Source organism: Peromyscus eremicus, chromosome 8a (assembly GCF_949786415.1).
Source record: "Peromyscus eremicus chromosome 8a, PerEre_H2_v1, whole genome shotgun sequence".
In the NCBI taxonomy this organism is placed as follows: domain Eukaryota; kingdom Metazoa; phylum Chordata; class Mammalia; order Rodentia; family Cricetidae; genus Peromyscus; species Peromyscus eremicus.
This window is the reverse complement of record NC_081423.1, coordinates 91,969,056-91,995,045: the sequence shown is the minus strand read 5'-3', so window position 1 is coordinate 91,995,045 and position 25,990 is coordinate 91,969,056. Positions and strand designations below refer to the sequence as shown.

Below are 25,990 nucleotides of genomic sequence, written 5' to 3'. Positions count from 1 at the left end.
GTGTCGAAAAACCAAAAAAAAAAAAAAAAAAAAAAAAAGGTAAGATACATGGCATCGTACACACTAAAAACCTACACATTAGAGCAGGTATAAAGAAAGTGTTTGGAAAATGTTTTCATGATACATTGCTTTGCTTTCTGAGAATAATTTATTGGTATTTGATCCTTTCTCTCATCCTATTTCAGAGCATATTTCTTTTTTTCATATAATTTTTTATTTTATAATTTAATTTTACATGTCAGCCACAGATTCCCTTGTCGTCGTCCTCCCCCCCCCCCCCCCCCGCCTTCCCCTCAGGCCTCCCCCCATTACCATCTCTTCCAGGGCAAAGACTCCCCTGGGGATTGAGTTCAACCTGGTAGATTCAGTCCAGGCAGGTCTAGTCCCCTCCTCCCAGGCAAAGTGTCCCTACATAAGCCCCACGTTCCAAACAGCCAGCTCATGCACTGAGGACAGGTCCTCAGAGCATATTTCTTTTCAGGCATATAATTTCAATACATTCTCTATCCTCTCTGATTTCTTTTTTGCCACGTTTCTTTTAGGTATCTTTCACTTCAGGATAATCATATGATTATTATAAATAAATCTTTAAAAATACAATAAAAATAACATCATACTGGAGGTTCAATAGACCTCACAATTACTTTCTTTGATTTCTTAAGCTGGTCAAATCTACAGTACCAGCACTATCCATTATTACAAGTAGATTAAATAATTTTCCTCTAATAAAAGGTGTACACATTGGTCTCTGGGAAAGTCTCGATGAAGGTCTTTGTAGTTGTCTTGTTTCTGTCTTATGGAGGATATCTGTTACACCCTCCTTCATCACACTCAACCACATATGAACATTACCCCTGCATATGTATGTGTCTATGTGTGGGCATGTGCATATGTTCATGGGTGTCCACACAGACCAGATTAGAGTGTCAGATACCTGGAGCTAGAGTTACAGGTGACTGTGAGTGGCCAGATGTAGGTGCTCAGAACCAAACCCATATCTTGTATAAGAGCAGCAATTTCTCTTAACTGCTGATCTATCTGTCCAGTCCATTTACCTGTTCTTGGAGGCTGTTCCTGAATATTTCCTCCTTAGGGAATATCCTGTGCTGGAATCCAGAAAGTGCTAATTCAAATGGTTGCTTAATTAATTTCTTTGATCTTGAGTAACTTCATTTGTAAAACAGCGGTAATAATACCTATTTTTTTAGTTGATGGTAGTTGATGAGTACTTGACAGAGTGCAGAGTACTTAACTGAATTAACACAGCTTCACTCTCCCTCACTTTCTCAGAAAACCTCTTGCTTTGCATCATCATTCTGCTGCAAGCTATGTTAGGGAAGGGGCTGAATTTCTCCTGCTTGGTGTCTTTGATAATGCTAAGCACAGCACTTCTAAAGCACAGAACAATCTTAAAATTAAACTAGATTTATGTAATCAGTGAAGTGTGATGTTTACACCACTCTGTCATCTCAGTACATTTCAGTAGACATGACGAACAATGGTGTTTCTAAAAACCCCAATTTTCATAAAGAACTAGGGAGGACAGGGGAATCCATGGTTGATATGTAAAATGAATAGAAAAATCTCTTAATTAAAAAAAAGAACTACATAGACTATTATCAAAGACTTCAGCTATTACTTGAATAAATTTTGCACGAAATGATAAAATTATCTATCATATATTGAGAGTTTACTCCATTAAACGCCCAATACTATCTCATAAATACTGTTTCATTCTAACTGTTAAGGTTGATTTAAGATCTGGGTATTATTTTATCTCACAGATAAGAATTCTGATATTCAGAGATGGTGACCAGCTCACCTAGACTCTGGGGCCTGTATAATATGATGTCAATACCATATTCTTAATGACCACAGATTATCTCCATCTTGCTTTTACAAAGTTCAAGTGTTTGCAGAGCTCATGCATAACTGAAAAAGGAGAATTCATTACTGGGTTTTCTTAGTAGATGGTATATTCCCATTTACCTTACCCCAGCGAGGATTTGGTCAATTCTTTCTTTCCTTCAAATGACAGTTCTTGAATTACCTTAAGTGAATCTAGTCTTCCCTTTTACTAGTTACTCTACTATGTTGTGCAGATTGTTTGAATTACATTAGTATCATTGCATCTAGTTCCTCTGTAAATTACACAATTTTGTCTTATAAGTATTCATGAAGTGGCAAACATACTACATAAGAAGTTGTTTTTAGAGTCAGTGTTAGACAAAATAACTTTATCTTACTCTTTCTGAATATTAGTTTGCATCTGAATGACATATGTGAGCCAGAGAGTATAACATCACTGGTCAAAAAGCACATCCCTGATGCCAGACTGACTATACAAAGTGAAGAAAGACTTGTCTATATCCTGCCCCTGGAAAGGACAAACAAATTTCCAGGTAATCCTGAAGAAGACACGTTGCTCTTCAGTTTTCTCACTTTCATAAAGGAAAAGGCCATTATACCTTTATGGGTCTGTCCTGATGGTTAAATTATTATACAAAAGATTATTAAGTATCTATAATGTATAAAGAGACTTTGTCTGACATGTGGTTACTGTGGTGTTTCTCCAGCTCTAAGATATCAATAAGTAGGACTTGTGAGCATAAGACAAAAAGAATGAATCCTGTTGCTTCACATCATGATCCAGCCTCATATCAGAATATCAGAAATGGCAGCGTTCTTTCATTTAAGAATCATTTCTCTTAAGGATCATTTAATCATAACAACAGACACAATAAGAGCACCACATGTAGTTGGTAGAGGTTGGGGAGGAGAGCTGGGGAGTGAATATGATCGAAATATGTTATGTTCACCTATGAATTCTCAAAGAATAAATAAAATTTTATATATTAATAATGGAAGAGAGATGAACTCATCTTGGAAGCAGGGACATGATTTATTCTTAGATATACACACAATGTATTTGAGATATATATCATTCTGAAGACTTTATGAAGTTTGAACAACATGGTTTATCTGACTATCTTTTAAAATGCATTCCAAAGTGCTGAATCATTTAGACCAGTGGTTCTCAAACTTCCTAATGCTATGACCCTTTAATACACTTCCTCATGTTGTGGTGATCCCTAACCATAAAATTATTTCCATTTCTACTTCATGACTATAATTTTGCTACTGTTATGAATTGTAATGTAAATATCTAATATGCAGGATATCTGATCTTTGACCCCTGGTGGGTCAACACCCACAGGTTGAGAACCACTGATTTAGAGACCAACTGAAGAGTGAACTTAAGAAAGTAGGAGCACTTATCTATTTTTCTTGCGCATATAATTAAGGTAGCTTCAATTCCCATCATCATTTAAAAATTCTCAAAGTGGCCTGCTAATCCTTCACATGGATGTACCCTATGTCAGTGTCTCTGAGTAATTCTCATACCAGGTTAAGAAGGAAAAGGAGGAAGAAAGGTGTGGGAGGCCAGCTCCCACCATTTGAAGGGTTCTTAGTAGGAGGAGAGAGGGGTAAGAAGTATCAGGTAGAAAGAGGCCTAGAGGACGAGAAGAAAAACAGAAACACAGGATAGCCTTGGGAGGGCCTGGATCACTACTCAACTGCCTCTTCCGTTTATTCAAAGGGGCTTTTTATAACAATGCCAAGGGCTGGGGTAAAAGACCTCTCCCTTGCAAGATCAAAGCACACCACACAGCCAAGTGTAGACCCTTCCAAATACCTGGCAACCACACCCATGGTCAAATCATTTCCTTATGCAGCCCTGCTGGGTAAAGCAAGCTCAGATTCTCTGACCCTGAGTAATTTCTCACTAGATAGCCTCTGTGGGCCACCACAGGAAGGGAGTGAGGAAAGGAGAGATAAAGAGAGAGGAGGAGTAGGTAGGAGAGAGAATATAAGTGAACAGAATGTCTTTCAGGGGAAGCACAAAGGCACACTATGTCCTTTGTCCTTTCCTTAATTTGTACTTTTCAGAGTTCATGGAAATTACTTATTTCTGTAAGCATAGTGTTTTCACGGTGGTTATTGTGGTGATTTGAAAGAAAATGGCCCCCAAAGGGAGTGGCACTATTAGCAGATGTGGCTTTGTTGGAGTAGGTATGGCCTTGTTGGAGGAAGTGTGTCACTGTGGAGGTGGGCTTTGAGGTTTTATATATGCTCAAGCCATGCCCAGTCTCAGAGACCACTTCCTGTTGCTTGCAAGCAAAGATGTAGGACACTCGGCTACATCTCCAGCACCGTGTCTGCCTGCACACCACCATGTCACATCATAATGACAACGGACTAAACATCTGAAAATGTAAGCCACCGCAATTAAATGTTTTCCCTTGATAAGAGTTGCTGTGGTCTTGGTGTCTCTTCACAGCAACAGAAACCCTAAGACAGTTATTATAGTTTCTTAGTTAATCTTAACCTAAAAGAACAACTTTTTATTCTCTCGATACTAATCTTTAATCAGAGCTTAGAATTAACTCCTCCCACCCCCACCGTAAGAGAATTTAAAATAGAATGAAAGGGGTTAGAGAGAGGGCTCAGTAATTGAGAGTGCTTGTAACTACTCTTCCAGGGGCCCCAAGTTCACTTCCTAGCACCCATGTCAGGCAGCTCACAACTACCTGTAGCTCCAGCTATAGGAGACCTCCTCGGGACTCCATGGTCTCTGTCTCTGTCTCTGTCTCTGTCTCTCTCTCTCTCTCTCTCACACACACACACATACACCTAAAATTTTGAAATTTAAAAACATGTAATATTTTTTATGTGTATGAGTGCTTTACCCACCTGTACACCTGTGCACCATGTGCACGTATGCTGTCCCTGAAGCCAGAAGAGGACCTCAGATCCCCCAGACCTGGGGTCATTGGTGCCTGTGAGCTGTCATGTGGGTGCTGGGAACAGAATCCAGGGTCTCTGCAAGAGCAGCATGTACTCTTAACCACCGAATCATCTCTTCAGCCTTTGGAATTAAAAAGTTTTAAACACATCAATCATTTTTTTTTTAAAAAACTGAGTAGTTTTCTAAGTATGGAAGCATAAATATTTATGTTATACTTGGATGCTAAAGAAACCGTGGAAACTAATATATTCTATAGTTATGTTTTATAAATTAAGTGAACATTGATATCAGTTTATGATAAAAGTACATGTAGCTTCTTATCAATATTTTCTCACTTTGAAAGATATTATTTACTGCCTTGTTATAAGTTATACTGTAATCTACTATGTGCCTACTTTTAGACCTTTACCGGGATCTTGATAGGTGTTCTAACCAAGGCGTTGAGAATTATGGTGTTTCCATGACAACTCTGAATGAGGTGTTCCTGAAATTAGAAGGGAAGTCAATGGCTGATGAATCAGGTAAGGGAGAAGATGTAGAAAGGAGGGGAGCTTTGAGTGAGATGATATGCATGCCTTTCTTTGTTGGTACTAGCCTTGGGAAAAAAGTAGAGAAGAAATATAGACCTACAGGAGATGGCAATGTACCACATTAGGTCCACATAGAGTAGACAATAAAAAATGAGGTGTCATATTACATGAATATAAAAGGCTGTTGGGGAGGGAAAATTAGAGATTATGGTGAAAAAATGAATTCATTCATTTTTGAGACAGTCTCATTGAGTAGCTCTGGCTGCTTGGAGCTTGCTATGAAATCAGACTGGCCTTGAACTCACAGAGATCTACTTGGTTCTGCCTACCAAGTGCTCGGTTTAAAGGCAGATACTTCCACACTCATCCATACACTTTTATTTTTCAGTATCATGCTAGGCAAGAGCTATGTTACTGTCTTTTACCCAGTACTTCATGTGTACACATTTTATAATTTTCTAGAAATCTCATTTTTTCCAAGGTTTCTAATAAAAAGAAGCAAAGTTTTATCTAGGTTTTATAATGTGGCTGTATAAAAAATGTCATGTCTACCATCCTTATGTTCTTGAAGGGAGAGGAGACTTCTGCAAGTATTATCTTTGTTAATTTGTCCAGAAATACCAAGGTGGCTTATTTCTTGTAACAAGGACACTTTTGCATGGGTTTATTTTCATGGATTTCCTAGAATATGTCATAGAAAACTGCATATGCCTTTTAAAAAATTACAATGTTTCTTTTTATTGCTTCAAATTGTTTTGCTTTTCTCTCATTTCCTCACTATTTGCTTTAATATAGCCATGAATTAGAGCGCATATTTGCTCATAACACTAATGCTGGAACTTCCTTTTGAGTAAATGGTTGTGGGAAAAGCTAAGCAATGCCCAGTAAACTACACCTTATAGATGACTGATCTTACATTGCAGATGTTGGAATCTGTGGGCACTTAAAAAGTGAAGGGGCAAAAGACATGGGAAGCCTTGTTGAGCTGGATCGAGTCGTGTCCACCCTAGAGTCATCAGGAAACACAATCAGTGGCATGGCACTGTGGAGGCAGCAGCTCTGTGCAGTTGCCAAGGTTCGCTTCCTCAAGCTCAAGAATGAAAGAAAAAGCCTAATGACCATGTGAGTCTCCAAATTGGTTGAGAGCACAATGTAAAAAGTAGATAAAATAAATTCCAGTAATTGTACATAGTTGTAACACGAATTGTAAAAGGTCTTTTTAATAAAAAACCTGGAGCCAGATATTGGGGTGAAAACTGAGAGATCAGAGGAATAGAACAAGCCAAGCCACAAGTTCTTACCACTAGGAAATCCTCAGCCCAAGTGAGAGCTACTTCCTGTATACTCATGCCTATATACCTTTCTATACCCTGCCATCTTACTTCCTCTCTCCGCCCAGCTACATCACTTCCTCTTTCCGCCCAGCTCTATCACTTCCTGTCTGTCTGTACAGACCTCTAGACCTCTATGGTTCACTAGTGCTGGGATTAAAGGTGTATGCCACCACGCCTGGATCTATTCTCAGTGTGGCCTTGAACTCACAGAGATCCGGATGAATCTCTGCCTCCCGAATGCTAGGATTAAAAGTGTGTGCTACAACTGCTGACCTCTATGTTTAATATAGTGGCTGGCTTTTTCCTCTGGTCCTCAGATAAGCTTTGTTGGTGTTCACAAATAAAATATCACCACACATAGTCTTCTAAATGTTTCATTTGAAACACCTGCCCTTGTGGATATGTAGTCAAAATATATAAAGTTTGAGATTATTGTAATTCCCCCCCCTTTTTTTTGCCCTTACCAAAGACTGCTTTCTCTGTTTTCCTAAGACATCAAAATCTCTTAGTATTTTCCATAGAATAATGTAGAGAAAGGGACAGGAAGACAGAGGGAGATGATATGTAGATGTATAGATATACAAATAGACAGATAGATATATAGACAGACAAACAGATGACAGACAGACAGATAGATAGATAGATAAATAGATAGATAGATAGATAGATAGATAGATAGATAGATAGATAGATAGATAGTTGATTTTAAGGAATTTGCTTGTACTACCATGTGTATTAGAAACTGGAATTCATAGGAGAGATGAGCAGTCTGAAAACTCAGGTTAGTGTTAATGTTCCCACCAACAGGTTGGGCACTGAGACTCTGTGCCTCTCTTATTTAACTTCTCAGTGGTATCTAGTACCTCTTGTAAAGACCAAACCCCTGCAGCTTCCACCTCATTGGTAAGGGCTGCCTCCTGGTATAAATCTAACCACTCTCCGGAGACTTCTTTACCCAACTATTTGTAAGCACTCCTACACGTAATCCTATTGTCTAATGTTTGCATATATATTAAAATAAATCAGACATAAGTCTTTGTATTATCTTTCTATTACTGTAATGGAATACCCAAGATGATGCACTTATAAAGAGGAAAGCTGTTCTGCTTCACAGCCAAGTAGGTTCCTATCCAAGACCAGGGTGCCCCAAGCATCTGAATTCCAACAGTTCTGTTTAAGGACATACCTCAGTAACCTAAGTGTCATACTCCTTCACCCTATCCTCCGGCTCTTATGTACTTCCCACCCCCTGTGCAATGCTTCCTGAGTGTTAGAGGGGATGCTCTCAGTGACTTGTTTGGGGCTGGGCACACATCCTCTGCTTATTTTCTACATCCTAGGCAGCCATGAGTCTCTGCATTCACCATTGTTCATTGTAAGGAAGAGCTTCTCTGATTAGGCTAAGTAAGAGCTGCTTTTTTTCTGTAGATATAAACAGTTATTTAGAAGGCACTTGTCTGCTATGCCAGTTTAGTTAACCATTAGGAATACGCTTTCCATGTGGGCTTTCTATCGCCCCAGACCTGAGTTGTTAGACAAGTTGACAGTGCCGGATATTTGTCCCCATTCCTTTTTCTTCCAGTAATTTCAGAGTATTGGGTCTCACATGAGATTTTAGTATGCCTGTAATCCCAACACTCAGGAAGTAAGAGCAGAGGGATCAGAAGTTCTAGGTCATCACAAATTCAAGGCCCTCCTGGACTACACAAGACCCCATCTTACACAAATCAGAGTCAGCATCAGCAGAGTTGGAAGGCTCAAAGAAAATGTCAAAAGCAGAAGTGGGTAGTTAAGACCAAAGCTGTGTCATTTCATTTTAGAAAGAAGAAGGAGGAAGCAACATGATTTGAACATTCCTTTTGTCCATGTTTTATCACTGCCCATCATCTACTGAAACACAGAGCCCCATGAAAGTGGCTATAGATTATTAACTCTTGCTATTAAATATTTCTCTTCTTCCACATAGGTTATTGCTGTTTGGTATTAGCTTTCTTCCTCAACTTTTGGAACATCTGTTCTATGAGCTATACCATGAAAGTTACTCATGGGGATTGTCTCCAAGTATGTATTTCCTTTCTCCAGGACAGCCTCCACAGGCTCCTCTGACTCACCTACTGGTCATCAATAGAACAGGTAAGCTGTAACATCCAAACACATTTTTTGGGGGGGATGGGAGATGGCCTGAAAAACATAAAACATGAAGAAAAGAATGATTTCTGTGTAGTAAAAAATATTTATAAGGCCAAACAGAAAATTAATTAAAAAATAAAAACCACAATTTAGTTTGTTTTAGAAATACATTTTTTTTAAAAAGTTTACTTGAACTCTTTTGCCAAAACAACCAAAGGGACTTTAGAAAGACAAATCATTAACTGGTCTTTGAGATCTTACTGTATCATTTTGTAATTCCCTGTATTGCTGGGCTCTGTGAACAAAATGCTCCGTATTTATAAGAAGATCAAAACTTATAGCATCAAAGATCACATTGCTGGTTTGGCTAATTGTAGTTTTGTTTGTATTGTTAATTTATGGTGTTGGGCACTGAACCCGGGGTCTCATGCATTTTAGGAAGTGTAGCTGGAAGTTTTCTAGTGTCCTGCCCAGTCCTGACAACTCTCTCTCACCCACAGTCCTGAAGCAGCTTATAAAATAATCACTCAGAGGCTTATATTAATTATAACTGCTTGGCCATTAGCTCAGGCTTAATACTGACTCACTCTTATACTTAAATTAGCCTATAATTCTTATCTATGTTTAGCCACATAGCTTGATACCTTTTCTCAGTTCTGCCTTGTCATCTTGCTTCCTCTGTGTCTGACTGGTGACTCCTGACTCAGCCTTACTCTTCCCAGAATTCTCCTCATCTGCTTATCCTGCCTATACTTCTTGCCTGGCTACTAGCCAATCAGGATTTTATCAACCATTCAGAGCAACACATATTCACAGCATACAGAATGACATTCCACAGCACTTCCTCTTTTCTGTTTTTAATCAAAAAGGAAAGTTTTAACTTTAACATAGTAAAATTACATATAATAGAACAGTTATCAAGCAAGAATTATAGTTATAATATCTAGTCTATTTGTATTTGGCAAAATTAAAGAAAATACTCTATCTTTCCTATATTTGTGAGTCTAAAGTTTCATATCTATTTTATCTTTTATGATAACCAAGGAAAATTATAATTATAACTATTCAGTCTTTAACTACATCAAAGACCCCAGAAGGATATAATATTACCTAAGTAAACAGGAAATACATTGTAAGCAACTTCTAAAATTCTGGAAATGACAGAGACAGCTGCCTGCATGGACAGTCATCCAAAGTTCCTCTGCAACGTTGGAGCACCCATCTTCAGCCCATAGGCCTAGTCTATCAGTCACTTTTTCCTGTGTCCTGTAAAATGTCTGGCAGTTTTCTCTGTGAAGCAGAAACCTGAAGGACCATTTCACCTTGTTTAGGCAAATTTAGTGGTCACCTTCCTATGAGTGCTGCATGTCTAGTTTATATAACATCCTGTCAAGCAGTCCAGGCAAGAGCAATTTCTTGCCCAAATGGCCATTTTGTACCAAGAAGAAGATAAACTACATATAGAGTGTCTTTGATGCCCATCTTTCTCTTTGAAGTAAATTGGTGCTGCAAGGAACAGCTGTGTCTCATTGTCCAAGAAAGTCTAAGTTTTTAAAACATTTTAAATGCCATATTCTGTAGGTCTTTGAAGTGTTTGAAGATTACCTACCTAAATGAAATATATCTATGTATACCTAGAAAACTTAACTAACATGACTATAAGTTTGATTATCATAGATGACTAATTATTAATCTGTATTTCTCAACTATACACTACAATTTCAAATGAGTTGCACAAACAAAATAATTTAAACAAGAGTATAAGTATACATACAGTATAACAAAATTAATTTTAAATTTATATCAATAAACTAAAATCCATAGCATTGTAAAATATTTCAAACAAGTTGTTGCTCTTTAAAAGTAGGTTCAATAATCTACCCTTTCATCCTATCATACTATCCCCTTTTCTTCTTTAAAAAGAGATTGTATTTATAATCAATCCTCTTTAAATAAAAATGGAGTGACACTCCTAGAAATTATACAATACTAGAAATATTAATAAATTTTAGGCTATATGTAGAGGATCTTTATTATATACATGTCAACATAATGGATTTTTGTACTCAACTCTAATTCTGCCTTCTAAGGGTATCTATAAGTAGTAATAACATGCTTTGAGTTATGTCATTTAATTTTTTGTTGCTTTTTATACTAATTGACTTATCTTTGCTTCTTTTGATTTTTGCCTTCATGGTAGGTTCAAGAATTGATAACTTTGTACATTCACTAAGACAGCAGAACATAGCATTAGACGTAGATGTCCTGGGAACCAGAAATGGCACAGAAGAGGCACTATACAATGGTGCTATCACTGTGTTGGGTGACGGAAAGGTATGTTAGACTCTGATGACTGTATTTCACCAAAGACAGATTGTGGAGGTACAATTTGAAGAACTCAAATTAGCTGACTCGATACAAACAAATTATTTCCCATTTTCATAGGAGAAGTTGAGCTGTAATTATTTGCTTACTATCTCCCATATAACTACCAAGGACTTTAACAATAATTTAAAAATTGTATCAATTAAGTTCTGCCTCATTAATTATTTTAAATTGTATTCTCAGTGGAGCTGAGAATAACTGCTCAGTTAGATTTAGCCTTGAATCTGCAGTCTGCTGCATTTCCATACTGCTCATTCATTTATATCACTTGCCTAGATCTTGAAGGAGTTTTAAAAATGTTTTAATTAATTCTTTGAGAATTTCATCTATCTATCTATCTATCTGTCTGTCTGTCTGTCTGTCTATCCATCCATCCATCTACCAAGTTCAGTTTGAATTGCCTAACTGCTCTTGGGTATAATTGCCTGCCTAAGAGTGTGATTGACTTACTAGACATCATACCCTTAAAGAAAACTGATTTTCCCTATCCCAGAAGCTATCAAATGCCAATAGCTCTTCAACTAGGAGTGGAACTTTGTGCCTACTTCTCCCACACCATGCTGAGATTTCTTCTGGCTTGAATTTGTACAGATCTTGTGCATGTTGTCACAACAACTGTGAGTCCATATGTAATTGACCTGTTGTGTTCAGAAAACACCCTTTCCTTGTAGTAATCCTTCACCTCTGGCTCTTAAAGTATTTCTTCCTTGAAGATTCCTCAGCCCTTGGGAGAACATATCTAATAAAGATGTCTCATGTAGGGCTGAGAACTCCACAGTCTCTTGTTCTCTGCACATTGACCCTAAGGATCTCTGTTAATTTCCACCCACTGCAAGAAGCTTCCCTAATAAGGGGTTGAGAGATGCACTAATTTATGGGTACAGCAATAAATCATTAGGAGTCTGTTTAATACTATGTTCATTTAGTACAGTGGTTCTCAACCTTCCTAATGATGTGACCTTTTAATACAGTTCCTCTTCTTGTGGTGACCCCCAACCATAAAATTATTTTGTTACTATTTCATAACTATAATTTTGCTACTGCTATGAATTATAGTGTAAATATCTGATATGCAACCCCCAAAGGGGTCATGACATACAGATTGAAAACCTCTGATTTGGCAGAATAATAGTAATAGATTCCTTTCTAGGGCCCGATATCTATTTGTTCCTGATAACAGTACCAGGTCAGAGCTCCATCTCATGGAGTGGGCCTTAAATCCAACCAGAGTGGTTGGAAATCCCATAACATTCACGCCACTATTGCTACTGAAAATCACTTTATTTAATTTTGTGAGATTCTGGGCACAACTAGTCATGTGGCTGATGTTTGGGGGTGGTGGTGTAGAAATCCATATCAAAGTGATAAATTCTTTAAGTATATTGGGAATTAAATAACATAGTCAGTGGGAGTGTTGCTTTTCTGCCCTTGTCTTACTATATTATCAGTGATTTCAATGATTTTCAAACATAATATGCCATTTAATTATTTTGTTGCTATATCATTCTATAATTAAGTTATGTAATTAGGTCTGAGAATTAAGAAATATTCATTATATTTTAGGATCTCAGGTTTTCAATAGCATGTAACACCAAAAGACTAAACTGCTTTCCAGTCCTCATGGATATTATTAGCAACGGGCTGCTTGGAATCTTTAATTCTTCAGGACGAATTCAGACTGACAGAAGCACATTTTTTGAAGTAAGTATATGAAGAACTTGGATGGTTTTAAGAAAGTCCTTGTAGTGTTAGGGCACTCACCTGTGCTTCATAAGGGAGAGCACTTGTTCAGCTATGTTCATATCAGCATTGTTTGTAATAGCCAGAACATGGAAACAACCTAGATGCCCTTCAACTGAAGAATGGATAAACAAAATGTGGTACATATGCACAATGGAATACTACTCAGCAGAGAAAAACAATGACATCATGAGGTTTGCAGACAAATGGATGGATCTAGAAAAACATCATCCTGAGTGAGGTATCCCAGACTCAGAAAGACAAACATGGTATGTACTCACTCATAGCAGGATACTAGATGTGGAACAAGGATGACTGGACTGCTACTCACATCACCAGGGAGGCTACCTGGAAAACAGGACCCCAAGAAAGACACAGGGATCGCCCAATGACAGAGAAATGGAGTGAGATCTACATGAACAGCCTGGACATGAGTGGGGGTAGTGAAGGGCGAGGGTCGAGGGAAAGAGAGCTTGGGTGAGCGGGAGATCCCAGCTGGATCAACAACAGAGAGGGAGAACAAGGAATAGGAGACCATGGTAAATGAAGACCACATGAGAATAGGAAGAAGCAAAGTGCTAGAGAGGCCCACAGAAATCCACAAAGATACCCCCACAACAGACTGCTGGCAATGGTCGAGAGACAGTCCGAACTGATCTACTCTGGTGATGGGATGGCCAAACACCCTAATTGTCGTGCTAGAAACCTCATCCAACTACTGAGGGATCTGGATGCAGAGATCCATGACTAGGCCCCGGGTGGATCTCTGGGAGTCCAATTAGCGAGAAAGAGGAGGGTTTATATGATCGAGAATTGTTGAGACCAAGGTTGGATAAAGCACAGAGACAAATAGCCAAACGAACGGAAACACATGAAATATGAACCAATGGCTGAGGGGTCACCAACTGGATCAGGCCCTCTGAGTGGGTGAGACAGTTGATTGGCCTGATCTGTTTGGGAGGCATCCAGGCAGTTGGACCGGGTCCTGTGCTCATTGCATGAGTCGGCTGTTTGAAACCTGGGGCCTATGCAGGGTCCCTTGGCTCGGCCTGGGAGGAGGGGACTGGACCTACCTGGACTGAGTCCACCAGGTTGATCTCAGTCTGTGGGGAAGGCTTTGCCCTGGAGGAGATTGGAATGGGGGGCGGGCTGGGGGGAAGGTAGGGGGGGAGGGGAGAAAACAAGGGAATCTGTGGCTGATATGTAGAACTGAATTGTATTGCAAAATAAAAATTTTAAAAAAAATAAAAAATAAATTTAAAAAAAAAGAAAGTCCTTGTAATGCAAGAAATAACATCATGTCAGTTTTGATGAACCTGATGATCTTATTTATAGTTTATACATAAATAACACATATTCCTGCATGACTTAGCTGTGAACATAAAACAGTATAAACAGTATGGTTTGGGGGCATTGAGACAGCAAGAAGTACTATTAATTGGAAAAACTTTGGTTTTCCTTTTTTTTTTTGCAGCCCTTGATAGTGGGGCATAGTTGTAGCAGAAGTTTTTCAATATTTGACTATGTATCCTTCTTTAAAAAAACAACTGATTTTTGTAGTCTTTAATACACTAATTAACAAAATGTACAAATAAAATATCACCACAAAAGTTTCTGCCAAGGTAAATGTGGTAGGGTGTGCACCCAACTAACTTGGTTAAGGTAGTACAAAGCCAAACAATGAGGCATGAGAATGTAGGTAATTTGCTCAGTGAATTACAGTTCTGGTCATTATTGCTGTTAATACTATTTCACTTGGAGATGCATTAAGAGAATCTTTCAATATAGAACTTCCACCCTTGACCAGATTAGCGTGATTATAAGTAGGAACATGGCAATAGTTCTTGATTATTTTAAAGGTAACTATTATATAAAAATTTCAAACACGTTAACAGAGAATTTAATAACATACCACATTGATAAGCCAACTTCAGTTATTATAAAAAACAAAGCCTTAAGAGTATTTGAACTAAATTTAAGATCATATTATTGTATCTATAAATATTTTACTGTATATATCTGTTAAAGGAAAGAATTGTTGTGGTTGATGAGATGGCACAGTTGGTAGAACATGCTTGCTGCCCAGCCTGATGTCCTGAGTTCAACCCCCGGGACCTACATGGCAGAAAAAGAGAACTGACTCTTGAAAGTTGTTCCCTGCACACACACACACACACACACACACACACACACACACACACACACATACACACACACATACACACACTAATTTTTTAAAAGAATCATTTATGAACAACTATAATATCCTTATCACATATAAAAGTAGCTCCTCAATTATATCAATACCACTTTTCTTTTTCTTATGTAAAATATGTTGTCCATATGAGCTTACATCCTCTAACAGTATCTAGGTTAGGGAAAGGATTGTAGTGTTGAGTCATCATTTTACCTTGCTGTGTTGAATTTCTTCTGTCTTAGAAAGTGATACTATGAGCATATTCCATTGTTTTTAAAATCGCCTTTTGTTATTAAGAATGTGCCTGCTCTTGGGACTCTCTTCCCCCTGTTGGTTTGCCTTGTGCAACTTTGATATGATAGTTTTTGCTTCATCTCATTATAGTCTATTTTTCCATGCCTGATTGTTACCTCTTAGAAACTTGTTCTTTCCTAATGGGAAACAGAAAAGGAATGAATCCAGAGGGGAGGGATGGTAGGGAGGAACTGGGAGAAGTAGAGGGAAGAGAAACTATAATCAGGATATGTTGTACGAGAAAAGAATCTGTTTTCTATAAAAGAAAAAATCATGCTGCACTGCTAAGTTGTGGTGTGAGACGTGGGGAAGAGATGGAGACTGTGTGTTGCTCCTTCATTTCCTTTACAAAAGTCTGATATGTTGGATTAGAAAAGGAAGTGTGGCTCAGCCCTAAATGCCTGCATTCCCTTTCCTTCTGAGATGGTTGTGGGCTTTTTGTTATCTATCTGTCTATCTGTCTATCTGTCTATCTATCTATCTATCTATCTATCTATCTATCTATCTATCTATCTATCTATCTATCTATCTATTTTTAAGTATCTTGTTGAGCATGGTGCCACAATCGTTTGATCTTGGCACTCAGAAGGTGCAAAGGAGCTCACTGGTTTAATGTCAGTCTAGGCTATATCATGAAACTTGGCTAATGATAGAAATTAGATGTCTTAACAACAAAAAATTGCTAGCTACTAGCTCAGGTGACTTTGAATTTATACATAGATAAATTTAGAATGTGGTCATAAATTACACTAGTATTATTAGTAGTAATAATTGCAGGTTCTCCTTCAAGATCCATGACTTTACTAGCCCTGGGTAGTTGGCTAGGTTTCCTGTACCAGGAATGATTTCCCTTTTGTTGAGCAGGGCTTTAAGTCCAATTAGACAACTGTTGGTTACCAACAAGATAAGAGTCATGTTGGTCATTATTTTAGTTCATAGGCATCATAGATGGTAGGGTTATTGACCTCTGCCACACTGACCTCCTTTGGAAATTCACATGGAACCTTCTGGTACCATGAAAGCTTGTCCTCAGGGAGGAGCTTTCAGATGAATTATTTTCTAACATTCATGTACTTACTACTTTCTATCTGAAAACATTTAAATTTGATACTTTTGCATTACCAGGAAGCAGAGGAATAACTCTTTATAAATGTTGAACTGAGCTGCTTTGGCACAAGTTTCTAAGATTAGAAAAAATATCTTCTCCATTGGTGGTCCAAGAATATGTATTATTTAATAAGTGGTGTGTGTGTGTGTGTGTGTGTGTGTGTGTGTGTGTGTGTATGTGTGTGTGTGTGCAGAAAGAGATATAGTTCAATGTAGATATAGATATGTATACTATTGATGTGTGGAATGCTGTAATCTCAGAGTCAGAAACTGGAGCTTTATGAGGATTTGGGAAGGGCTTTGAGGTGTATCTCAGTTCATTTATTTGGTTGATATGGTAAAGACAGTATAAATGAACCAGAGACCTGGTTTCTATCTGCTCACCGTGTCTGCATAATTTTAGGAGCATATGTTTTATGAGCATGGATACATGAGCAACGCATTCTTCTGGATACCATTGGCTGCCAGTCTCACTCCTTACATCGCAATGAGCAGCATCAGTGACCACAAAGTAAGAAGCACTAAAGTCTTCAGATATTTTTTTTTCCCTGGAAAATTTCCTTTGAATGTTGTGCACATAGATTTTCATGCAGGTAGTGAATCTAATATATGTGTTTACTGCAATGTATAACCAATCATTTCAATAATAGGTTGTCAAAATATGAGTAAAATACATTTTCCTTAAACAGGGAAATATCACCAGCTTGTATTAAAGACAACTTTTAAGTATGTATCACTTAGTCTCATTAATAGACACCTACAGACAGACAGAACCACACTCTCACTTGGTAATGAAATTACTCAGTTAAATAGTCCAGATCCAATCACTACAGTATTTTGACTATTGTTGAAAAAAAAAATTCCCCTTTAACTTAAATTTGTGATGTTTTCACATAAAATTCCAGAAGTCTTTGTCAGTCTTTGTGCCTCCCCGGTACTCCCAGTGCCCATAACGAACCCCTTCCCCCTCTTCATGGTGTTAACATCAGCACCAGGTGCTGGTTTTGTCACACGGAACCATGTGAGTGCCCAGGAGATGTCTTTATGGGCTGGAGTTAATTTTCGTTTCTTCTGCTCTTAACTCTTTGGTTTTCAGGCTGAATAAATTTTAAAAGCTATTTATTCACACACTTGCCTTAGTTTGTCACCGATGAATTGCATGATGGTTACATCTGGGTTACAGCGGGTTCCCATGAGGAGTCGGTGAAGTAATACTTAGTGTGTTTGATGTCTAAATATATAAAGTGTGGTGATTCCCCTACAGGTTTTACAGCAGTCAGGGAAAAATGATCCACCAAGAGACAAGAATGAAACTCTCCTCAGCCTGATTTTGTTGTAACCAACTCTGGATCAGGACTTCCAGAGTCTGACCCAGATCATTTTACTTTAGCCATATTTAAGCACAGCACAATTTTTGAAAAAAAGTATTCAGATAACAATTAACCCAGTCCCAAGTGCACAATTTAAGACATGTTTGCATTGAGATTCCTTACAAAATACGTCTGGCTTCTTTCAGAAGAATGGGTACTATTGACTCAGAGATATCGCCAAAGATTTAGGGTCTAAGAAGAATGACTGAGGTAAACATAATGCCTGTGGGAGTCTGGATTGATCTGGCCCTAAGATAACATAGATGTCACTTAGGCTGTGTTGTACAGCACAAATGACATCATTTTTAAGAGTGGGTTTTATGGTCTAAAAGCAATGCTCACGGTTTAGGGGAAAAGGTCTTGGGTAAGAAAAAACATAAATTTCTGGGAGATAAGGCAGAGGCTGTCTCATTAAAAAGCAAAGGATCACCAGGTTGTAAAGCTACATCATTTCTGGCAGTCCAGGAAGAGCAGCTGTGCATCTCATTAATCTCTTCAACAAGAGATAAGCTGTGTATTTAACTTTCCTGGCTTTTCCAGTGCTTATCTGTGTACACAAGGCTTTTTGCCCTCTACAATAGAGTTTAGTGTGAGGGTCCCCTTTCACTACTCTCAAAATTATCAATGTCTACATATATCACAAACCAGCTGATATTTCCATAGAGATGAGAAATAGATATTTCAAATTTGAACAAAAAGGAAAAGTTTTCCTGGGTAGATCTGCCATCTCTAACCCTTTTCACCTCAGTAAGTCTTATTAATAATCTACATTTGCTCTGGTGTAAAACTCTGGATTTACCTTTATTTCTTTCCTTATTCCTTGTACACTTCATCAGTAATTCCTTACGTTCTGTTCCCAATGATCAAATCCATCAATTTCTTACTGTCGCTGTTTACATCCTAGTCTGTATCACCACTATTCCTGCTTGGACCACGGCAGTAGCTACCTGTTGGCATCCTTACTTGCAATGAATTCCTTCCACCCAACCAGAATGAACATTCAGAAGTTCAAATAACAGTATCTAGTTAACTTCTCCATGCAGCTAGAATTGTCTTAATTTTTTACATTGTCTGTCAGAGCCCTGCACTATTCATCTTCTGTCCATTTCTCCTCGTTCTTTACTGCAAATTGCCCTTTATCTATCCCATTTTTTTAATATGGCTTTCACACTTACCAATGTCAAATATCACTTGATTATTCTTTGAGACCCGTTGTCCTCTCCTTCACCCTGTTCTTTATTTATACAGAAGACTTCCTGTTATTCATATGTCAACACAAAAATAATTTCAGACCAATCCCCTCCCCTGTTTAATAAGTCTGAGTAGATCCCCATCACTGTCATGTGAACTCATTTAAGAAATATATAAGTGGCACTTATGATTATAGGACTTCTCTCATTTGTTAACTGTTTCTTCTCCCTAGCAATGAATACCACTAAAATAGGAATATTTTTTCCTGTAAATTCTGCCTATTCTATCATTTCTTATTTACATGAGTAATGGGTCAGTTTTCATTCTTCTATTCCTTAAGACTTATTTTAAGTGTAAGAGTGTTTGTCTGCATGTACATTATATATCACATGTATGTAGTGCCCAACAGAGGTCATTAAGCATGTCAGATTCCCTGGAATTAAAATATCTGTCCCTGCCCAAAGCAGCCAAGCACAGAATGTGATAGCTACCAATCAAAGAGTCATGCCCAACAGTTTTATCAAAAGGAAACTAGATGTAAAAAGCTTTCAATAAAGATCTATTATTAACATCAATATTCTTGACAGTATTCAACAATGCTCAAGTCCTAGATGAATACCTTTATGGAGAATTGGGTCAATCTATCCATCTCGTTTTGAAATAGTATCAGTTCCTCTCAGGTATGGTTATGACAAGTAGCAATGTCATTTGCCAAACAAAAGTAATAACTGTAAAGAGATATAGTAAAAATAGTTGCTGTAACTATGTATTTACAGTTTCCCTAGTTTCGGCTTTTCAGAATTTTATGATGATCTTTCTGGTTTTTTGTTTGTTTGTTTGTTTGTTGTATCAGAAAAAAATTCTTTCCCAACTGTGGACCTCAGGCTTATACCCTTCTGCTTACTGGTGTGGACAGGCTCTGGTGGATATTCCCCTGTACTTTTTGATTCTCCTTCTCATGCAAATAATGGACTGTGTTTTTAGCCAGGAGGAGATTATATTTATAATTGAAAACCTGTTAATCCAGGTAAGTGTAAAGATTTAGAATACCTTACATTTTGGAATAAAGTTTTATTAGACCATCTTTTCCACGAATGTTGTCACTAGGATCACAAGTCTCTTTTGCAGGTTCTATCTGGGTCCCTTTGATATAAGAATTTAAAAAAACTTACTCAGAAAGGAATTTGAGAATAATTTGTTGAGGTTCAAAAGAGAAAAATTCCAGGACATGCAAGCTGGAAATGTCAGCAACTGCCAAGAGAAGGGATTGGGAACAATAAGAGGAATAGTTAAACTTTCATAGAGCACAAGGAAAAAGATAGACCGTGGAGGAAGGTGAGAACGCTGTGAAAAGAGAAAGAAAGAATGAGGTGGTCATTTTCACTGACAGGGTGAAAAGACGGTCCTTTTCCAAGGTAATAGGGATTTGGGCACAAAATCAGCTCGAAAGCAGCTCTCCACACTTTTGGATCAACAGAGTGGGAACAATCTTACATTAATTAAGATAGCATTGTTTGACTTAGCCCTGTAGTGAGCTGTCAGTTGCTCTGGGGGGCTTAGGCTTCAGGATATGTCAAGGATAAGAATAGATAGTAACGAACTGCTCATGTTATTAACTTACCTTTTGGTTGTATTAGCTTTGGACAAAGAAGGAGTAACAGACACCATCTTATATTGTCACTTTACCCTTCAGTGTTGCTGTTGTTGGGCCATTTTCATTGAAGGCCCTGTCACGAACCTTGCAGTTAGTCACAAGCATCCTGAGGACTGTTATTGCCTACTGAATGGCCAGCAATGTTGTATTGTTTTGATCTTATTTTAAGATGGTTCTTTGAGAGCTTCATACATTTTTTGATCCTATGTATCCCCTGTCTCCCAACTCTTAATTCACCCACTCAACCTTTGTTAATCTCTAATCTGTGAGGAGAAAAGCCACTTCTACAACCGACCAAATAAAGCAAACTTTATTTTAAAGGTGCACCCAGGTCTGGCCAGCCAGCTGTCTCACCCTAAATCAGAACTTTAGAGAGCAGCCATGGGCTAGCTTTTTGAGGTCCCTTTTATGAGGAAGAGCCACAAGGTTAATAGAAAAGAACTGCAAGCGCATTCTCGAGGGCTGTTGTCAAAAGGCAAGAATATACATCATGAAGGTGGAGAGTCATATATCATGGGATTGGTGGCCACGGGTATAGATCAAGGTATCCTGAAAACATATTTCACAAGGCAAGGGACAGTGATGCATCATGGGGTCACAAGTTCAGTGCAGGTTCAAAGACATGTTTTGCAAGGTACAGCAGGTTTAGAAAACAGAAAGTTAGTCTCTCCCACCCCCCATCCCCGTTATTTATTTATTTAAATTAATTTATTTATTTTATATCCCAGTCGCAGTTTCCCCTCCCTCCTCTCCTGCCAGTCCCTCCCCGACCCCGTTCTGTCTCCACCCCCCAGTACAGTCCTCCTCTGTAGAAAACTATTCTTGTAGGGTATGGGAACTTAACAATATGGCTCCTGTGTTGAAGTGAAGCCACCATGGCTTCTACTCTGGCTTCATACCTCACGTCCTTAAAAATCTTTCAAGACCAGCTCATGCTGCCCAAATAGTTTCACAAGTGTGGTTTTCCTCTGGAGATTATGCAACTTACCAGGGGCTACACTCTTAGAAAACACCGCCTCTCCACCCCTAATAATTGCCAGTAGCTCCATGGCTCAGAGTAGAGTTGTGTGCCTAACTTGGGCTCACACAATCTTATGCGTGCTACCACAACTCCTGTGAGTTCATAGGGGCAGCTGCCCTGCTGTGTCCAGATATTTCCTCTTGTCGTCTATCACCTCCGGCTCTTACACCCATGCCGCCCCCTCTTCTGCGGTGATGCCTGAGCCTTGCAGGGTGGTGGGGAGAGGTGTGTGGTGTTTATGTTCCATTTAGGACTCAGCATTCTGCAGTCTCTTATACTCTGGCCTTTGGCCAGTTGTGAGTCACTGTGCTAATAATCTCCATCTACTACAAATAGAAGGTTCTCAGCACTGGTTTATTTTATCAAGCCTTGGAAGACTAGTACTTGAAAATTTGTTACAAGCAGTTTAGAAATGTTTCAGTGTAGCACTTAAAATTTGTCTACTTTGACATTTTTAAAATTCCTTATCTGCCAGGTATTAGCAACCATCAGTCAGGCCATTCATTTGGGAGGAAGCAGACATGTTGGGATTCATATCTCAAATGATGCCTGGAAAGGAGATGGCAGCAGGGGGCCTTTTCATTCCCTTTCCTCCTGCCTAGCCTTCCCCACCATTATTATTATTATTATTATTATTATTATTATTATTATTATTAAACCAAAGAACTTTAAATTGCCATGCTTCTGATGATTTTGAAGAGTTGAGGGTTAAGTATGAATACTTTCCTAAGTAGTAGTCACCTATGTAACCTGAATGTTTCTGTTGTCAGATCCTGTGTAGTATTGGATATGCATCATCTCTTGTTTTCTTGACATACGTAATTTCATTCATTTTTCGTAATGGCAGAAAAAATAGTGGCATTTGGTCATTTTTCTTCTTAATTGTAAGTATGCATGTGATGCTTCTTGTTTTATTTTTAACTCTTTCTTAAATAAATCTAGGAGCATATATTTTATTTTACTTAAAATTTGTTTTAGACTTATTTGTTTTCTATTATGTGTATGAGTGTTTTGCCTGCTTGTATGTATGTATACCACACGTGTGCCTGGTGCCTGTGGAGTTCAGAAGAGGACATCAGATCCCTTGGAACTGGAGTTAAGGCTGTTTGTGAGACACCATGTACGCACTGAGAAATGAACCTGAGTTCTCTTGAAGAGCAGCAAGAGCTCTTAAACCCTGAGCCTTCCCAGCCTCAAGAAGCATATATTTTAATCACTGTACTAAGCAGAGCAGCAAATTAATAATTCTTTTTAGAAAATTTTAATTGCTTTAAGATAATCATAGATCTATGTAAATTGTATTGTAGGTGTGGGTGTATGTATACAGAGCTTGAGGGATCCAGGAGGTAGAGATTTCTACCCCCATGGCCATTCATTTATTTCCATTGCTATACTATACCATTGATAGATATATCCATCAATTGATTTATCCATTGTTGATACCTATCAAATGGCTTCCTGTTTGGGGCTGTTATTGATAATACTGACAGGAAGTCAGTATTGTGTATACTTCGGCACATTTATGTATACATGCCTATATGTATTCAGGGATACAAACCTAACAATGGACTTCTTAGGAATAATTATTTATATATTCGCCTTTAGTATGTCATGCAAATGAGTTGTTTAAAGCAACATGAACTCAAAGAATTAATTTCTTATACAGTTCCTTCAAAACAAAAACTGAATAAAACCATTCAGCACACACAAAAGCTTTATGAATGTTTATAGCAGCTTTATCAATAATTGCCCACATATAGAGCTAACCAAGACATACCAAGATGGTAAATGGTTAAATAAATGGAAGAATAGCCATGTGATAGAATATTATTTACTTCTAAGAAGAAATGAACTCTCAATCTCTGGAAAGACAAGAAATAAACTTAAAGACAACATGAAAGGGCTACATATCATGATTCTAATTACATGACATTCCAGAAAAACTATGAAAATAATAAAAAGATTAGTGGTTGCCAAGAGTTATGGAGGTGGAAAGATGGGTAGGTGAGCATGGGGAACTTTTAGGACAATGAAATACTTTGCATAATACTACAATGGTAAATACATGTTATTGAAACTTCAACAAAACTTGAGATCTACCTCTGCTTCCTGAGTGCTGGGATCAAAGGTGTGCACCACCTCACCTGGCTTAGAAGAAATTTAAGAGAGTAATAACAACAAAAAGTGAAAGAGGACATGAAGCTGGGGAGACCTTGAGTATGTACTAGAAGGAGCTCGAGGGAGGAGGTAGTGTTGGATGGATATGATCAGGATACATTGTATAAATGCACGGTTACCTTCCTCCATAAATAAAAATATTTAAATACTGCAAAAAGAATAATAATGAACAATAACCAATAATGATTGATTCCAGAATGCAATGTTGATTGAGTATTAGCAACTGTCAAAGTAAAGGAGGGAATCACACAGGTTAAAGAAACATCATATGGTTTCTGAAACATGCCCAGTCAAAAATAAACATAAATTCAAGAGTACAGATTGGAGAAGCCAATGGCAAATGCCATAATAAATGTTAAAATTATAAATTACTCATTCAGTGTTAGCTCTTGGACAGTGATGCCTACAATAGTTAGCTATAACACCTTGAGTGATCAAGGCACAGCATAACATACACTCCTATCACGGCTTTTGGAGGAACAGAATTGTCACAAATATTTTTGGAAATATTTTTGACAACTGATTTTTTTTTTTTTTTTTTTTTTTGGTTTTTCGAGACAGGGTTTCTCTGCGTAGCTTTGCGCCTTTCCTGGGACTCACTTGGTAGCCCAGGCTGGCCTCGAACTCACAGAGATCCGCCTGGCTCTGCCTCCCGAGTGCTGGGATTAAAGGCATGCGCCACCACCGCCCGGCTGACAACTGTTGATTTTTAAATGCACAAAGAAGATTTTAATTTGGGGGAGTTGGACAGATGGCTGAGTGGTTAAGAGCACTGGCTTCTCTTCCAAAGGACCAAAGTTTAATTCCCAACACTTACATGTTGGCTCACAACTGTCTATAACTTCAGTCCCAGGGAATCCAACATCCTCTTTTTGGCCTCCCCAGGTACTAGGCATTCACATAGTGTGCAGGCATGCATGTAGGCAAAAACAAAATCCTGGACACATAAAATAATAACAGAAATGAAAAATCTAATAGAAAGATTTTAATCTCCAACACTGAAAGTGTCAATATAGAAAATATTAAGGTATACCACAATTAATATGACCAGAAAAGTCAAACAACAAAAATTGATGACAAAATTATCAACTCTTACACATTCAATCAAGGAAATATCCAGCTGTAAAAATTAATAGTATCCTTAGACTTGGAAAGATATCCAAGACTTACGTTGAAGTGAAAAAAAAAGATGTATAGAAATGAATGACCAAAGAATGCCATCATCAAAATCTGATTTTTACACACATTGTGTTTGAAAAGCGTTGCCTTTCAATAATATTGTGACATGGTTTGCAACACAAAGGAAAAAGTATGATGGCAATGCTGTATCGCATGAGAAACAAATCTATAATAGGAGCATTGATGAGGTGAACTCCTGTTCTCTCTGAAAAGAAGCTGTCATTCATATCACTGTGCTTTAGTGACACTGTACTGTGCTTTCATTTCAGGTCACGATCTTCTGCATCGTTGCTACTGACATAAATGAGTATGGGTTTCTAGCACTCCTATTCTGCACCTTTTTAATACCGCCCTTCACGCTGATTGGCTCTCTATTAATTTTTTCTGAGGTAAGTAGTTTCACTCTTCTCCTACCATCATCAAGTGTAACACTACCAAAGAAGGCCTTGAATATTATCAATTCAGGCAAAGTCTGCTCCGGCTGTGCAATGTTTGAAGCTGTGGTTTTCAGAAAGTGATTTCTCTACAACATGCGAAGGGCACAGCCACGTTCTTTATTACTAAAAAGCCCTGCCCTGGTTCATGAAGGCCAATGGAAACTCCAGACTAGTAGCATTTCACAGCCTTCTCTCCTGGGAACCCTATTATAAGTCAGAAGAAAAGTCCCTCTTCTGTTCAGGTTAGGATGTATTACCTGAAAAGAATCACGCAACAGCCCATTGTATATATTGACCTGGAGTTTAGCCTCTGAAGAGATTAAGACAGCAGATATCTGAGATTCATCAGTTTATGAGTGTTGGTAAAATCAGTATAACTGAGTAATGTGACTTACACAGCAAATAGAAGTTGGAATAAAAAGAGTCAGGACTT

At 38.1% G+C, this 25,990-nt stretch overlaps 1 protein-coding gene across 1 annotated transcript in view; it reads left to right on the top strand.

Moving 5' to 3' along the window:
- The window catches only part of Abca9 (ATP binding cassette subfamily A member 9), a 72,046-nt gene that overhangs the window by 27,811 nt on the left and 18,245 nt on the right, over window positions 1-25,990 (top strand). Inside the window, exons 17-26 of the mRNA XM_059272042.1 lie at window positions 2,263-2,402; window positions 5,212-5,331; window positions 6,264-6,462; window positions 8,641-8,807; window positions 11,005-11,138; window positions 12,753-12,890; window positions 16,931-17,038; window positions 19,942-20,115; window positions 22,534-22,647; window positions 25,390-25,509. Of these exons, the coding sequence (XP_059128025.1) occupies window positions 2,263-2,402; window positions 5,212-5,331; window positions 6,264-6,462; window positions 8,641-8,807; window positions 11,005-11,138; window positions 12,753-12,890; window positions 16,931-17,038; window positions 19,942-20,115; window positions 22,534-22,647; window positions 25,390-25,509 (1,414 nt within the window). The remainder of the gene's footprint in view (window positions 1-2,262; window positions 2,403-5,211; window positions 5,332-6,263; window positions 6,463-8,640; window positions 8,808-11,004; window positions 11,139-12,752; window positions 12,891-16,930; window positions 17,039-19,941; window positions 20,116-22,533; window positions 22,648-25,389; window positions 25,510-25,990) is intronic.